The sequence below is a fragment of the Phoenix dactylifera genome, chromosome 3, assembly GCF_009389715.1.
Source record: "Phoenix dactylifera cultivar Barhee BC4 chromosome 3, palm_55x_up_171113_PBpolish2nd_filt_p, whole genome shotgun sequence".
Lineage (NCBI taxonomy): Eukaryota > Viridiplantae > Streptophyta > Magnoliopsida > Arecales > Arecaceae > Phoenix > Phoenix dactylifera.
In genome coordinates this window covers 2,684,468-2,699,779 of record NC_052394.1, presented here as the reverse complement: position 1 = coordinate 2,699,779, position 15,312 = coordinate 2,684,468, and the positions used below count along the sequence as shown (strand labels likewise).

At 38.6% G+C, this 15,312-nt stretch overlaps 1 protein-coding gene across 4 annotated transcripts; it reads left to right on the top strand.

Annotated features, from left to right (window-relative positions):
* Nucleotides 1–5,330: 5,330 nt before the first annotated feature.
* On the top strand, nt 5,331–12,059 carry LOC103708890 (nuclear transcription factor Y subunit B-like). 4 transcript variants are annotated; one of them, XM_008794020.4, is made up of 8 exons: nt 5,331–5,535; nt 5,620–5,856; nt 5,968–6,097; nt 6,266–6,271; nt 6,494–6,601; nt 6,691–6,741; nt 10,755–10,816; nt 11,397–11,681. In XM_008794020.4, exons 2-7 carry the CDS (start codon nt 5,636–5,638, stop codon nt 10,779–10,781), a joined length of 543 nt encoding a protein of 180 aa, XP_008792242.1. In that variant the 5' UTR covers nt 5,331–5,535; nt 5,620–5,635; the 3' UTR covers nt 10,782–10,816; nt 11,397–11,681. The 4 variants fall into 4 exon arrangements, with proteins under 4 accessions (XP_008792242.1, XP_008792227.1, XP_008792234.1 ...); XM_008794005.3 differs by lacking the exon at nt 11,397–11,681 and adding an exon at nt 11,825–12,059 and having other exon boundaries at nt 5,332–5,535; XM_008794012.4 differs by lacking the exon at nt 11,397–11,681 and adding an exon at nt 10,973–11,244 and having other exon boundaries at nt 5,332–5,535.
* Nucleotides 12,060–15,312: the final 3,253 nt, after the last annotated feature.

Genomic DNA, 15,312 nt, shown 5'->3' with positions numbered 1-15,312 from the left:
AATATCAAGTCAAGTCTAATTGATTATGATCATGCTTATCCTATCATTCTGTTACCATCAATTTGGTTGTTTTCTCGGTCAACATTAAAGACTGGGACTCTACCTACATGTTCAAGGTATAGATTCAGTTTGGGTTCATAAGGAGTCATATTGTGTCAGGGTTTACCTAATTCAATTATGCCTCCAATGATTTTGCCTTTGAGTGAATCAAAGTCGTTACTTTTCGGACATAACATAGCAGTATGTAAGTGTATGTCAACTGTGGTTTTTTCCTAATATAAACTATCAAACTTCTTCTGAAAGCTGTTTTGTGGCTTGTTAATATGCACTTACTTGTGGGTATTGCAAAGACAGACTTTTCTACAGAAAGTGGTTGTCATCTTAAAAGCTATGAAGAGGCATTTTTTTTCCTTTTTTAAAAAAAGAACACTAAGAAACATGCTCTAACCTCATCTAAGTGATGTTGCTTACTGGTTCATAAAATATGGTGGTCCTTTGTGTTGGCATGAAGTAAATCCTATTTTTGCATATACTCATGAATAGGTTAGTTGAGGAGATTGCTTATATGTCTTTTGTGGCTTGTTTCTGTTGTTGATTATTATTAGTGATTTGCTTTGAGCATGGTTATTCTTTGTACCTGTGCTGATTGAAGGGTTTTATACTTCATGGACTATTTGTAACTATAGGTTCTTAAATTCTCCTATGAATTTTATTACAAAAAAAAATCCTGATTAATTTGAGTTACAAAATCTATACCATGTAATTGTGCTGCACCTTGGTTATTTAGGTCTGCTCGGAAGCCTTATCTACACCAACCTAAACCATGATCTCCTCTGTGGTGTTTGTCATGCAACTGCCTCATTTTTTTGCACGTTGTACATGTGTGTATGTACGTTCATGTGCACATAAACGTTTAATGTATGTATGAATGAACGAATGTGCATATGTATGTGTACATGCAACAGTTTTCTTGTTTGTTGGGTATAACTAGCATAATTATGTTATGGTACCAAATGACATGGTTACACTGTTATTATAGTGGTCAGAAGATGATTGGTTTTCCCAAACAATGTAAATGATTTGTTTTGGTCTATGGTTACAGCGTGGTACCAGAACACATGGTGGGCCATTGAAAATGTTACCTTGCACTCTGCACCTAGTGGTCACATGGTGAATGTTTCTCCAAAACAATGTAAATGATTAGTTTTGGTCCATGATCGGGATATATCTAGTCCACCTGAATTTTGTTCAGGCATAACTTTTGTAAGCCTTGGAAATTATGTGTCTGTCCTTGTTTATTGTTGCTTGCAGTAATTCTGTCATCATATTATACATAAGTAAGGAGATTATTGTGGGATGATCATTAACTAAGACTATATTAGGGGTGGCTGTATTTATGAAATATTTGGCCAAGTCACTACCCTATGATGTTGGAGCTTCGTTGTTTTTATGCTCACCTATTTGCTTTCTACTTGGGATCCCAAATTGGTGAAAATAACTTATTCACTTGAAAAAAGAAAATGCATATCTTGCTGGAAGGATTACATTGCTCTTTGCTCTAACCTGTCAAGTATTCTTGGACTCTTAATTTGTTGATGGGAGTAGTAAATTCGGTAGTAAAAATTTGTTGTTTTGTATTGAATTTTCTTGAGTTGAGATGCTAAATATTGTTTAGCGGGCTGGTTAAGTTTTTTAACCGATTAGAGGGTAGGTAGCATTGGTCTTTGCAACTTAGTGACCATTAATGAAATTCTATTTTGTAGTGGCACAAGAGGTTTTACAAGAAGCTTAATTGTGGGTGGCTCCAGGTTGTAGCCTAAAAAAGTTAGTATACCAGTTATCAAAATGAAATGTAAACGTCTTCTCTTAGACAAAGCTTTTTATGTGAAAAGGAGGTTTTTTTTCTTTTTTGAACATTGGTCACCAAGTGTGAGAGGTCCAGAGAGGACCTTTGGATTGGTAAAATTTGAACGGACCTTCTGATGGATGGAAACTGTTTTTACCAACATCCTTGTGTAGGAGGGTCAGATCTGATAATATCTTGGTCTGGCACATTAGAGGACTAGTGAACGAGGAATTTTTTGCTTTATGGAGCTTTTCCCTTTTTTTTTTAATGACCACTGTTTTTTGGTTTGTCTGGAGGGCAGAAGTTGGAACCTGACCTTTTTTTTTGGGAACCTAAATGCTTTTCTCTATTTGTCTCCGTATGCTTTGCATCATGATTTCACGTAATGGAGATGCTGTGTTAGCTGTTGTATCTAGTACCTATTGGACACTCGCAATCATGAAGATATATGTGGAAGCCTACTTCTCAAACATAATCTGGAGATTCAAGAGGAGCATGATGATCATTGTTCCGAAAAGAAGTCTATTGGTGGAGAGAATCATTGATATGATAATGAGCTATGACATCTTTCGTGTCACACATTCTTCAGAAAAGTGCCATGTTATTGTATCCCACTATTTGTACTTAAATGCTGATGGTACTTTGGTTAATTGTAACTTCTGTTGTTGCTTTCTTGGTAATTGGCAATCATGGGATAATGCTGTGATTGAAAATGCTGACGGTGTATGTTATTTTTTTGTTTGATAGTTGGATGTTAAATGAGACAGATGTGACTTACATTAAGTTGGTGTTATTTGATCAATAGACACTTATTAAACATATATCTCGTGTGGTTGGAGTCTAGAACGTGACTAAGTAGGTTCCTAATAGCAAAAGTTCCTTGGAGGTTATCATTCTTATTCGAGAAAACCTGAGATACAGGTTTTTTTGGCTTCCAGGCATCAATGGTCTTTGCTATTTTCACAGTGCTGGTGAGTATCTCAACTTCCATTCTCCATTTTTCTGGAACTATTACCCTGTATGCTGACTATTTTTTTTTAAATCCAAAAAATTAAATGTTTCAGACTTTTACTAATTGCATAGGGCTTGAGAAAGAGTTGGCATGCCGAGAAGTTAACTGTTATTTGGATAGGTTGAGGTCATAAGTTTTTAACTTCTCTGGGAACGTAGCAGGAACTCATGATGATGGTACTCGAAAGGCTAGTGGTTAGTGTGGAATAGTAAAAGTAGTGAAAAAAAATTGAAGCACCCCTCTCGTCTTCCTTCAGCTTTTTTGTTAAGGAGAGGAAAGTATGAAAGTGTGCTACTGTCTTCCAGTTTAGAGGCCGAATGCTTTGTTGTATAGTAAATGTTGTTTTTGTTTATGCCCGTAAGGTTCTAAACTCATCAATTTTTTTAATGGGGAGAGTACTACTTTATTGCCTCAAAGACTACCAGACCATTGTTAGCTATTGCCTTGGATGGAGTTCCTTTGTTCTTGGTTTGCTGACTGAGGATATACTGGAGCATGTGATGTTTGCCCATTTTGAGTATGATAGGAAACCGATGGGGAAAGGACTCTGTTTTGACTGTATTGCTTGCAGGTACTTCTTTTTTCCGACTCAACGAGCATCTAGGGTTCATGATTTCTAATGTATCTACTTGCAAGTATTACTCTCGTCTTCATGAAAGACCCATAATATCTAGAAAGCAGGTGAATTGTGATATTTCATGATATATTTGTGAATAGAATTCGACCATGAAAACTCTGATATTGAATGCTTGGTTGATTGGAGATCCAATATCCTAAGTTGTGTTGGATGATTATCTTGGAACTTCAGACCTGCATGATCTAATCTGTTTGATATGCAAAAGGACAAAGAAATCATTCTGAAGAATTGGAAAGAGATGTATTGATACCATTAATTAGCAACTGGAGAATGTATTGGTCGGTTAAATTTGCAAGATGCATTTGCAAGTAGAACCGTCGGGAGCTGCAACCTCAGTGGCTTGCAGAAAGCTTTGGCCTGAAGCTCTCGCTAGCACTTCTTCGTAAATCTGATATCACTCAAATCTATTTTTTCATTTTGGAAAGAAAAATTCCCTCGCTACCTATTCTTTTATGATCGAGATTAGCTTATGAAATAATTTTCTCATCAATCATGCGCCAACTTGACAAGGATAGGATTAGTTTTACTGGAAGTTTGCTTCTTTACAGAACTATCAAACTGTTATTTTTTAAATGATCTTGCCAGGAAATCAAACCTGAATAGCAGGGAAATGTCACAGAAAAGCTGGGCCCAGTCTGAACTTTGAACTGTCTCCTTTCCTAGATGGTTAATTACTACTGTAAATATGTGAAGATCGAGCTTAAGTTTACAGGCACCAAGGTATCTCTTTTAGGTCTCAATCCTTCAATATATCAAGATGACGGTTATTCTTATTCACCTCGATATCGAGAAATGAATTCTTGTGCAGTGCACACGATGCGAGCAGCATGATGATCTGCCCTTTGTTGTTCTGTGTCAAGTCGATTTCTGTAGCACTAATTCTCTAAAATTTTTCAGAAGAAAATCTTTAGGTTCTATCCTTTGACAAGTTTACTGGCAATATAATTTATTTATTTATTTTGCTAAGACAGGCAGGTCAGGCTATCCGAGCCCGAACACATCCAATAAAATCAGAAAACAGAATATCACGGAATGTCCTAGACAAATCCTCTTCTCGGATCCACATGTTGCCACCGGAGTGATTGGCCGCATAAGCGGCCACTCAGTCTGCAGTACTGTTGGCCTTTCAGAAGACGTGCTTAGCCTGAAAGACCATTCCATCTCCGCTCATCGATCAAATGTTCTGAAGTAGGGGATGGTCCCCACTTCGGCCGCTCGGATCTCTCTGGATTCAATCTATCACTGTAACTGAGTCATCCTCCATAATGATGGAGCTAGCCTATAAAATCTGGCGAACATAACGAATGCCTGCCCAAGCCGCACGCAGTTCATCTCTAGAAATCATGGTATTTGACAGCCGCCAGCCGCCACTACCCTCGAGCGTGAGTCCCTAATCATGAAGCCTGCGCCCCCTTTGTACCCTCCATCCAATTTACTATTGCAGCAAGATGTCTTTAGCATCAAAAAAACACTTGTTGGATCCTGGTGTCACTTTTTAGTATAGGAAGTGGCTTTCGGTACTAACCTCAGCAAGCCACTTCCTAATACATTCCTGTCTATGGTTTCAAACAAAACTTCGGGGCCAGCACAAACACAACGCCAACGCATCTTTGGTTTACTCAAAATATAAAAACGAGACCGTGTCAAATAATTTTTCCGAATCCTGGGGCGATACTTTCGCCGATCGACACAGATAAACCGACACACAGACTATTTTTAATCCATCACCCGATACGTATCGCACTCGCGTATCCTCTGTCTTTCCGATATAATCGCAAATAAAACGAACGGACCTCAGCCTATAAAAGGGGGCGGCCGGTGGGGAAAACGGACGGCGCAGATAGACGGCATCTCTTCGCCATCTTTCATCCCCGTCGTCTCTTCCTTCCTCTCTTCTCCAGCGTCCGATCTCCTTCCTCCGCCTTCCAGAGGAAAATTAATTAAAAAAACTCTCGGAAAAAAATCCCGGCCTCCCTCTCCCTCCCTCCCTCCCCGCGCCCAAAAACCGAAACGGATAAAGCTCTCCCTTCTCGCATCCAGGTAATATTTGTCTTATTGTTAGCCATCGACTCCTCTCTCTCGCTCGGCGATCTAGGGTTACGATGGGTGTTGGAATGGATCTAGGGTTCCGGCAGGGCGGATGGCGGAGGAGCCGGCGAGCCCCGGCGGGGGCGGCAGCCACGAGAGCGGTGGGGACCAGAGCCCCCGATCCAACGTCCGCGAGCAGGATCGCCTCCTCCCGATCGCCAACATCAGCCGGATCATGAAGAAGGCGCTCCCCGCCAACGGCAAGATCGCCAAGGATGCCAAGGAGACGATCCAGGAGTGCGTCTCCGAGTTCATCAGCTTCGTCACCAGCGAGTGAGTAACAGTTACCCATCGATTGATTCATTGATTCATCTCCTCTTTCATCTGCTATTGCGATTTGATACTTTCTTCTTCTAATCTGCAACGATGTGGGGGGTTAACTAGGGCGAGCGATAAGTGCCAGAGGGAGAAGCGGAAGACAATCAATGGGGATGATCTGCTATGGGCGATGGCGACTCTAGGGTTCGAGGATTACGTCGATCCTCTGAAGCTTTATCTACAGAAGTATAGAGAGGTAATCTGTTTTCTCCTTGAAATATTTTCAAGCTTTTTTGTTTTGTTGCGTCAGGTTCCTTCACATTTTTTTTGCCGCACTTATTAACCTTTTGTTTTTTCTTTCTTTTCGTTTTTTGTTTGTATGTCTTATAATTTGGTTTCGGCATTGATGGATGTGGTGTAATAGATGGAGGTAATTATCTTTGTCTCTTTGTGATTCTCTCATCGTACTGCGTTGCTAAATAAATAAATTTTTAATTTGCAATGATGGGATAGATGAAAAATTTATAGGAGGTAATGTATGAAAAGTTTCAATTGGTCAGATGCTTTAGTGTTAATTGAGGTGTATATTATATTATATACCAGTGCTAGTATTCGTTCCTACTATTAATTTTGAATTGGTACTCTATGGTAGGGTGATAGTAAGTTATCTGCTAAGGGTGGAGATGGGTCTGTCAAGAAAGAAGGTGGGGGAGTTCAAGGAAGAACTCAAGTGGGTACAAGCACACAAGGGGAGTACCAGGTATCATTCTTCGACCTGTTGTGATGAAGGATGGATGCTTTGGTAACTTTTTGTCTTTTTAACTCCTTATTTGAAAATGCATTTGGTAGGTTACACAACAGGGCTCTTTTACTCAGGGCATGAATTATATGAATCCCCAGGTATCCTTTCAGCATTCCCCTCCTTGTTATGTTCTTCTCTTGAAGTTTTTGATAAGCTTGCAGTATCTCATGGAAAAGCAATACTAGCATGGATTCATTTACCTGATTTGGTGATTTGCTTGGGTTTGGTTTTCAAGAAGAATCATTTGTGATAATGGAAATATTTTAACCTTTTAATACATGTTATTATAGTTTTGATAACCTAAAAAGAGATGCTTTATTTCCCTCTAACATGAAGCATATAGAAATAGCTGTTCCAGTTACTGTCAAGAACATGGCACACTATGATTTTTCACCTTGAGGGAATTTATGTGTGTGTGCGCGCGCGCGTGCGCGCGATTTACAGTGTTTTTGGTAGACACTGATATGGACATTGAAGAGTTTATAAATTACAAAGGTTCTTCAATTGGAAAGGATGGTCTCAAAACAATGCAAAAATTATGTCCAATTTCTTGGGGAAAATTTATACAACTTCTCTTATTTACCACCTTACAGTTGTTTAATTTGTAACCCGTCCTTACCTGTGATAAGTGCCATCCAATAGCATCTTGCCTCTCCACAAGTTTGTTAGATATCATAAATTTGTATAATTTCACAAACAACTAGACTTTCATGCGACTTTTCTCCATTTTGTTTTACAATAGTTTTGAAATCTCCACCTTTGATTTAATACTCATGACCTGGTGCATTACCTTGGCCATTCTGCTTTTGTGCTCTCATCTAAATGCATACAATCTCTCAGTGATGCCTTTCTCGAACACTTATTGCAACTTTATGCCAGGTTATCTTAAACCTGCTTTTCTTTTCAAACAATTCAATAAAAGCTTGGTCCTCTCTTTGGTGAAAGGGCTGTCCTACTGTTGTTTCGCATGATCAAGCCATTTCAACAAGTTTTCCTATTTCTACTAAGCGTAATTTTTGATATTCAAACATCTCCTACACAATACATGCACTTAAGTTCCATATTATTATTGTGCTTGTAACATCTAATCTGATCATCATGCCATGATACAACATTCACTATGCTAAATGACACTTCATTTTGGTGCCTTTGTTTTCATGTTTTATGGAATATTTGCCATTATCTTTAGTGCAAATTGAAAGTGATAGAGTATCTGTCGAATGAGGTGATGGAGGCTTTGTCTGGGCTATATTTAAAATGACCTAATCAGTAAGAAAGATGCACATTTGAATCTTTTGTGAAAGGTGGCTGTCTGCCTGACAGTGTATAGTCAATGTAGGATACCCATATGGACATGCTATCAGACATGTTCTTGTAGAATGCTTCCTCTCCTACTTGAGTTCTTGTACTTTCTCCTGCTTTGGTTTTAAATGAAAAAAAGAAAATCCCTTACTTTCACTTTAACAACCATATCTGAGCAAATCCTACTCTAGAAAATTCCAATGATGCTGCTTTAAACTTTGATAGAAATGTGTTAACAATGTTGGATATGATACAGCTACACATCTTATGATGTATTGTTTTTGTTGGTGGTGTTTTTCATTCTTAGAAGAAAAAAGCTTCATACATTGTTCCTAGAGATGTGGAAGGCTGGTTGTTAAACAGGAACCGCCATGGCTAGTGCATACAGTGCCTGGAATATAATATTCCTTAAGCCATTAGGTGGGGAACTTGGAAAGAGAAATTGTCTTGAAACTAGTAATTAGAGGTTTTGAGTGATTGTAAATGTGTTGTTGTGGCTATAATGATGAACATAGGGATTTGGTTCTTTGTTTAAAGGGAACATTGCCATGCAGCCATGCATGTTGTTTTTGTCAAGTTTTGCTAAGTTTTGCTTGCTTCTTTTCTATCATGTGGTTTATTCTATTATCTTTGCATCTTGATAAGGGCATGGGAAACCCTTACTTTTTACTCTCATTCACTCCTTTGCCTTTCTAATTTTTGACTTGAAAATTTCAACAGTTTTAAAGAACAAAGTGCAGTAGAGCAACTATATAACATTATTGAAGTCTTTCTCTTTTTCCATCCACTCTATCTCCCCTTTCTTCCATATAATAGAGATCGGATGATGGGAATGTTTGATTTGAGGCTTTTTGCAAGTCCACCTAATTGGAGCCTTATCTCTTTGCTGTTGACATTTCTTCATGACCACCTGTTATCTTAATAAAGAAGTTATATCAACCTTAGAAATTATAGCTTCACAGTTTTTGGAAGCATGCAGGGCAAAGAAAAAGGAAATGTAACCAAGATAAACTTACAGACTCGTTTCTTTCAAATACAGTCGTACATCTTATCTCTTAGATTTATAAGCTAATATATCTCCTTTCTGTCCAAATTATGACCTTTTTTTTTGGCTAGAAGAGTCTTCATGCAGCTGTACTATGGAAAAACAGATCTTAGACCTACTTTTTTTGTGATAACCATACTTATACATTCAGGTTAAAACTACAACTTTTGAGTCACTTGTCCTGTGTTGTTTTAATTGCTCGATTATGTTTGCAGCATTAAAATTGCCTGGATGAAAAAAATGGATGTTCAAATGATGAGAAATTTCATGTTCTGCTATATATGTATTGAGTATATCGCGGTTAATCTGTGAAAACAGGAAAGAGAAAAGTAGGGTTCTGACTCGACAAAGATGTGTAGTTTTACTCCATTTTGTAAAATTTCATTGTGGCGAGCATCTATCTAGTATTCTAGTCAGTTTGATATGATAATTCTTTTAGTACCTGACAATATGTTAATTCCATATTTGAGAAATGGGGAAATTAATCAAAGAAATATTGAAAGAGAAAGAAATTGTAAATTTGAATGCCCAAGAATAATTATTAAAAAATCATTTTAGTAATAAATTTTTTTCCTTGACTTAATTGTTAGAATTATATATTTTTGCTGTAATATATGATTAAGCACACTTGTTGAGATTTAAGTTGAGGCAAGGCTTAATTTCGTCGATTAACTGCTGTAAAATGTCACATGTTAATTTGTTCCTTGTCATCAGTCACTTTGTCCTCCAATTTTGAATATTGTCTTTTCTGGCTTCATCTCCACCATCCATCTCCCATTCAGTTTGCCTTCATAATCATTGTTACCTGTTGTACCTAATGGTTGTCTAATTTATTAGTGCATTTTTTTATGCAATATCATAAAAATGTGGTTCCTATAATTAATTAAGCATCTGCTGTCCTTGCATGAATCCTTGTCAAGTGTATCAAACAACAGATAAGTGTCATCTATATGGCTTTCCATCTTTATAAGGCAAAGCTATTGCCTAACTTTAATTTACAACTAAAGTATAAGGACTTACACAAGTATATTAAACACCATTTGATTCTTCCATACTTTCCAAGGGTTCTCTAATTGATTACAGCCCCCCCCCCCCCCCCCCCCCCCCCCCCCCAACAATTTTCTTATGCATTCCTCTCATTTCATTTGATAAAACAGTTAACTTAACAAGTTGTGACTAATATTGTAGTTTTTCAAATCATGAATATAGTAAGGCATTTCACATATGGATTTAAATCACGAGTTTCTTTGATCCCAACTTAATATTGGTGCAACATCGCTAATGCCTAAATCTTGCATGGTAAGGCTTTTTTCCCCCAATATATTAGTGTTAGACCGTATGTCAGATAAGAAATTGAGATTGCATTTTGTAACATTGCTTTCATGCATTTGCAGTGAGGTCAGCTTCTTGTATTTTGAATCTGATAGATCAATCAAGTTAATTGAAATACTGTGGTATATAAATTTTGGTATAAAATGACTAGTCGTAATTGAATGTCAGATTGCTTGAATTCGGTCAAGCAGTATTTGTGATTTCATTCTTCATGCTTAGTGTTCTATGTATATGGATGGATGTATGGCCTAATTTCATATGCCCTTCAAACTTATAGTTATATTTGCTGTCACTTCCAAAATACGTGGTAGTGTTGCATTTTTTTTTCATTTTTCTGCATGTCTGCCTAATTGTTCCAATCATCTTATAAATTTTACCTATCTTCTTAATCTTAAACTAACATGTATTTTTTCATTTTTTTCTTCCTGCCAGTTCCATAACGGGGATCTACCAAGTTGAGCATTGGTCTGTCTGGTAGAGAATTATTTATTCAGGTATAGTTTTTCCTGATTGTCTTTTGACTGGAGATGCACTATAAACAAGTTGATGACGTTGTTGCTAATAGGCTATCAGTTTATATCTTATTCTGCTGAAATTGTGCTAGACGACTAAAAGAGAAATGTTGTTTCTATATTCTGTTTTAATTGCAGAGAATCAATGTACAATTATATTATACAGAAACATCTGGAGGAGAGTGATCTTGGTTATATGTATGTTTGATTGCTTGACGAGAGCTAAATATCCAAGTACATTTATGAAGAGATACAGTGCCACATGTTAACCTGGCCACCTTGGGAAGTGGTTAATTTATCAAAACTTTTATTTCAAAATCAACTGCTGTAAAGAAAAGGATTTTGGTTCTAGTTGTAGTTTTTTCAAGTCCAAATCTTAATAAATGATTGAACTTGAAGACTTTTTTTTTTTTTTGCTGCTGCTACTGCTGCAAGTGGGCGTCCTAAGTGTTGACCTAGATAACTAGAGAACACAATATGACAGGATCAATAGGATCTATCAGCACACATACATGTATGCATTTGTAACTGCTGCTTATGAAGCATTGTGGCAATGCTACAGGTTTCTATAGGCCCATTGTAAAACTACCACAGAAAGACGCCAAAAAGGAGGATTAGTTAGCCCCCCATTGTTGAGCTTGGCCAAAAGCTTTTTGGTTCACCTGCTTTTGGAAGACCTATTTTTATATAAAAGTGTAGAGTTTCCCAACTTTTGGTAACCATCTAGGGCGAGGTACTTGAAGGATGAGCGCCCTCATTTCCTTGTGTTTTCCTCTATGTGTAAACCTGTTCTTCACATCAATGTTCCTGTTTCGCTCAATAGAATATAGAGAGATTATTATCTTTATATCTGTTGTTCCTAATGCTATATGGTGTGGTCACCTTCGCATGGTCTATGTACGTTTTCATTTTGTAATTCTATTAACAAAGTGATTAATTACTTAGTGGGAGTTGAAATAAGATTTTAATACTGCAATAATTCTGTTGCAGGCATCACATAGCACTCATGACCAGATTCGTTTTCAAGCTACTACTATAACCTATACATATGTTAGCATCTGGGTGTTATTATCTTGTAGCCTCTAAATTGTTTTTGTTGAAGTAGCTATCAATTTAATTTTTAAACTTTTTTTTCACCTTTTATTAATGCATATGAAGCACATATCAGGCTGTCAGATCAGACTGTAACTGTTTGCATGCAATTTATTCTGCTTTCTTTTACTGATTTTTTGGGGTACTGTTCCTGCAATCTTACCCCGAACTTATTCAGTAATGCTGCCATTGTGTGGTTTTGAAGATCGCTATGAATCTGCAGTGCCTCAGGATTCTGCTAGTATCTGGGTCATGGATATTCTGACAGTCGAGTAATTAATATCTTGAGTTTTCGGTGTGAACTCTTTCATTCAAATTCATAGTGATAACCAATTTAAACACATCTTTTTGGAGTTCATGTTGAGTTTCTTGCACCCAATAATTTCTAGATTGGTTCAGTCCGAGTCATGACCTACTTCCTATATGATATTGGGTGATCTGGTAAATCTCTACAAGCAAGAAATAAATTCTCGCCGCGTCATAATGTGATGGGATGCCGTCGCGGCATTGATTGAAATCCAAAAACCTCACAAGATGAGATTCAAGAGTCATTGGAATCCCCTGAGGAAACCTATCGGCCTTCTGAATACATCGAGTCAGAGGCTTGTGCAAAATGGGCAGAGCTACAACTGCCTTCGGCGTGTTGGGCTGTAAGGTACCATTTGCTTTGGAGTCAGTTCACGGGCTTTATGAAACTTAATAAATCTGGGTGATTTTTTTTTTTTTTTTTTGGGTAACATATGGTTCATGCTGGTCGCGTTCCAGCACATCCTAGGTACTGGAGGGGCCCAACAACAAGGCAGCCAATCCTGGCGCAGCCTGATAAAAACTAAACCCGTTCTTGTGTCGAGAGAAGTTTACTTGCTAATAAGTTGGGTATGATTCATGTCAAGTCACAGGATAACAGTGCGACGACGGCTCGAAACTGATTCCTAATGGCTCTCATTCACCTTGAGCTTCGCATTATTCCAAGGGGGGCTTTCGTGACAACAAACATTGCGATCAACAGTACCCTTAGCATGTGCTAACGTCGCCTAAACCTTGTGAACCTAGCTAGAAATAATCGCACCTAGCTGGAACAAGGCATGTGTCAACAGGTACCGAAGGGTATTGAGCCAGCATTTGGCTCCAGGCCCGGCATGGCTCTCGCTCCCACTCTAGTTGGTGAGTGATGGAATCGTCAGTTCGTATGGTGGACAAAGAATAATGGGGAGTGCTGTTATTAGCGTCTGAATGCCTCGTGAACGAGGGAGCTGGCTTTGTGGGAGAAAGGACCGGTCCTTTGTTTTGTTATTATTATTTTTTCCTTTCTTTCTGATCGTGCAAGTTGGAGGTACCATATATACTAAGGCCAGCAGCGCCCTTCACATTGTTGGGACTATTGGCCATCACGGGTTAGGATTTGTGAATTCATTGAACTAGGGTTCTCAGTGGGTGGTGGTTGGAAAATGGTAGACTCGGTCTCCAGATCTTAATTAGGGTTGCAACTTGGTGGGGCAATTTCAGCTTTATCCTAATTTGACTTAACTCCTCCATGGGCCTACTTCAACTTGAGAAGTGAAGTGAATTCGGCTGATCGTTTCAGCCGTGTGAGTTCCTGCCCATCTATTTGCAGGCAGCTGTTCCTGCCTTAATATAAGTTGAGAACAAACCTGGTCGTGTTCTCACTTCTTAGCTAGAATATATCATGGATTGCCGAGTTCGCTTGTCTTTTTTGACTCTAAAGCGTCACATTAGCCATGACAACCTAATCATATTTGCACTCAGGCTTCTATCCAGAAATAGAACACAAACCAGATGATGGATTCTCTCTCTCTCTCTCTCTCTCTCTCTCTCTCTCTCTCTCTCTCTAAATAAGTTAGATAAGAGAAGAGGAGAGCTAGCTTTCAATCCCTAGGGGAGTTGGCGTTTCATGACAGATGATCTGAAGAAGATCGTACAACACGCACATGCCTCCGAAGAGCTCCAAACCAACTTTTGCAGCCCAATTATGAACCGTGCGCGTTCATTGTTTGCCAAGTTTCTAGTGTTTTGATATCTCAGAAGCACAGCTCTACAAATTCAATAACCATGAGATGGACATAAGAAGCATGGCTTGTTGGAGTTACCTGCGTAGGGACCCAACCCTCGCACTTAAATATGAAGTACCATTTGCCATCATTTCAAATGCTAGGCCAAACCAATTCCTTAGCTAATCTACTCACAATCCAAACAATTCCATCTTGCTCACAGTTCCCTGCCATTAAACAACGACAGGATAATCAAAAGAAATAAAGAAAGACCCAAACAAGTACAACCAGATTCACAGTTCGTGGCACATGTCGTCTACGTGTTTGCGGAATCACAAAGACCACAAAACATTTTATTTTAATTCTTACGTTCTAGTGCAAGGCCATCTAGGTTCAATTGTGACCATTATATATGATGAGCTGGTGTTCATTTATATTATCTTTACCATATCCGGTATGAAGCATTGCTGTATCCCAAGGAGCGCACATACGTCACAAAGACTTCGCCATGGGATTTGGAAGGATCCTTCACACAAGAAAAGGCTACCAAGTCGTTGGCTTGGCCATCATTTAATGTCTGGCGGCCAGCTCACCTCCCACAGCCCAACCCACGAGGCGTAGCCATATATCACAACAGCGAAAAAAAGAAAAAACATATGCGGAGATATTAATTTTATCGCCCACCCTTCTAAAACATCGCAAAAACATTGACAATATAAACATTAAAATTTTATTTTATTTTATTTTATTTTTTATACACCGATGACTCACACGTAAAGGTTGTGAGTGTGCTTATCAATGCCGAAATTTTATTTAGCGGCGCTTTATCGGTGCTTTTAGGCCTCGAAAAATGCTGATACTGATAAGCACAAAATAAATAAATAAATAACCATATATTAATATTAAGACCAAGAACATTACATAACATAAAGGCTGGCTCTTGGTCTTTTGCGTCCCAACAGGCATTACGACCAGCAACTGTCTCTGGCCTTTTTTTTTTCATCCCCTCCGCCAGCTCACGTCTCTGGGCTTCCAGCTAACCCACAGCCATGCGTAGGTCCCGGTCTTCCTCCCTTTCCCCTCGGTCAAACTTCGCGAACTCGACCACTCCCTTAGATTATTATGCACCTTCTCTCTCTTCGTGTTGGTTTTGTTGCTGTCCAGTTGTCCACGTTATTTCCACGACGAGGGCTGGGGTCAGGAACAAAAGCAAATGGGATTCCCCTACGTGGGCCTGCATGTGGCCCGCTCGAGCTTAGCTCTCAGATTTGGCCTCCCCTCTCCTACGTAATCCCTGCTTAGCTTTGGTGGAGATAATAATGTTTGAGTCGTGCTTTTGCTGTTGCTGTCCGTAGTCTGTTCCTATTATTACAGTTG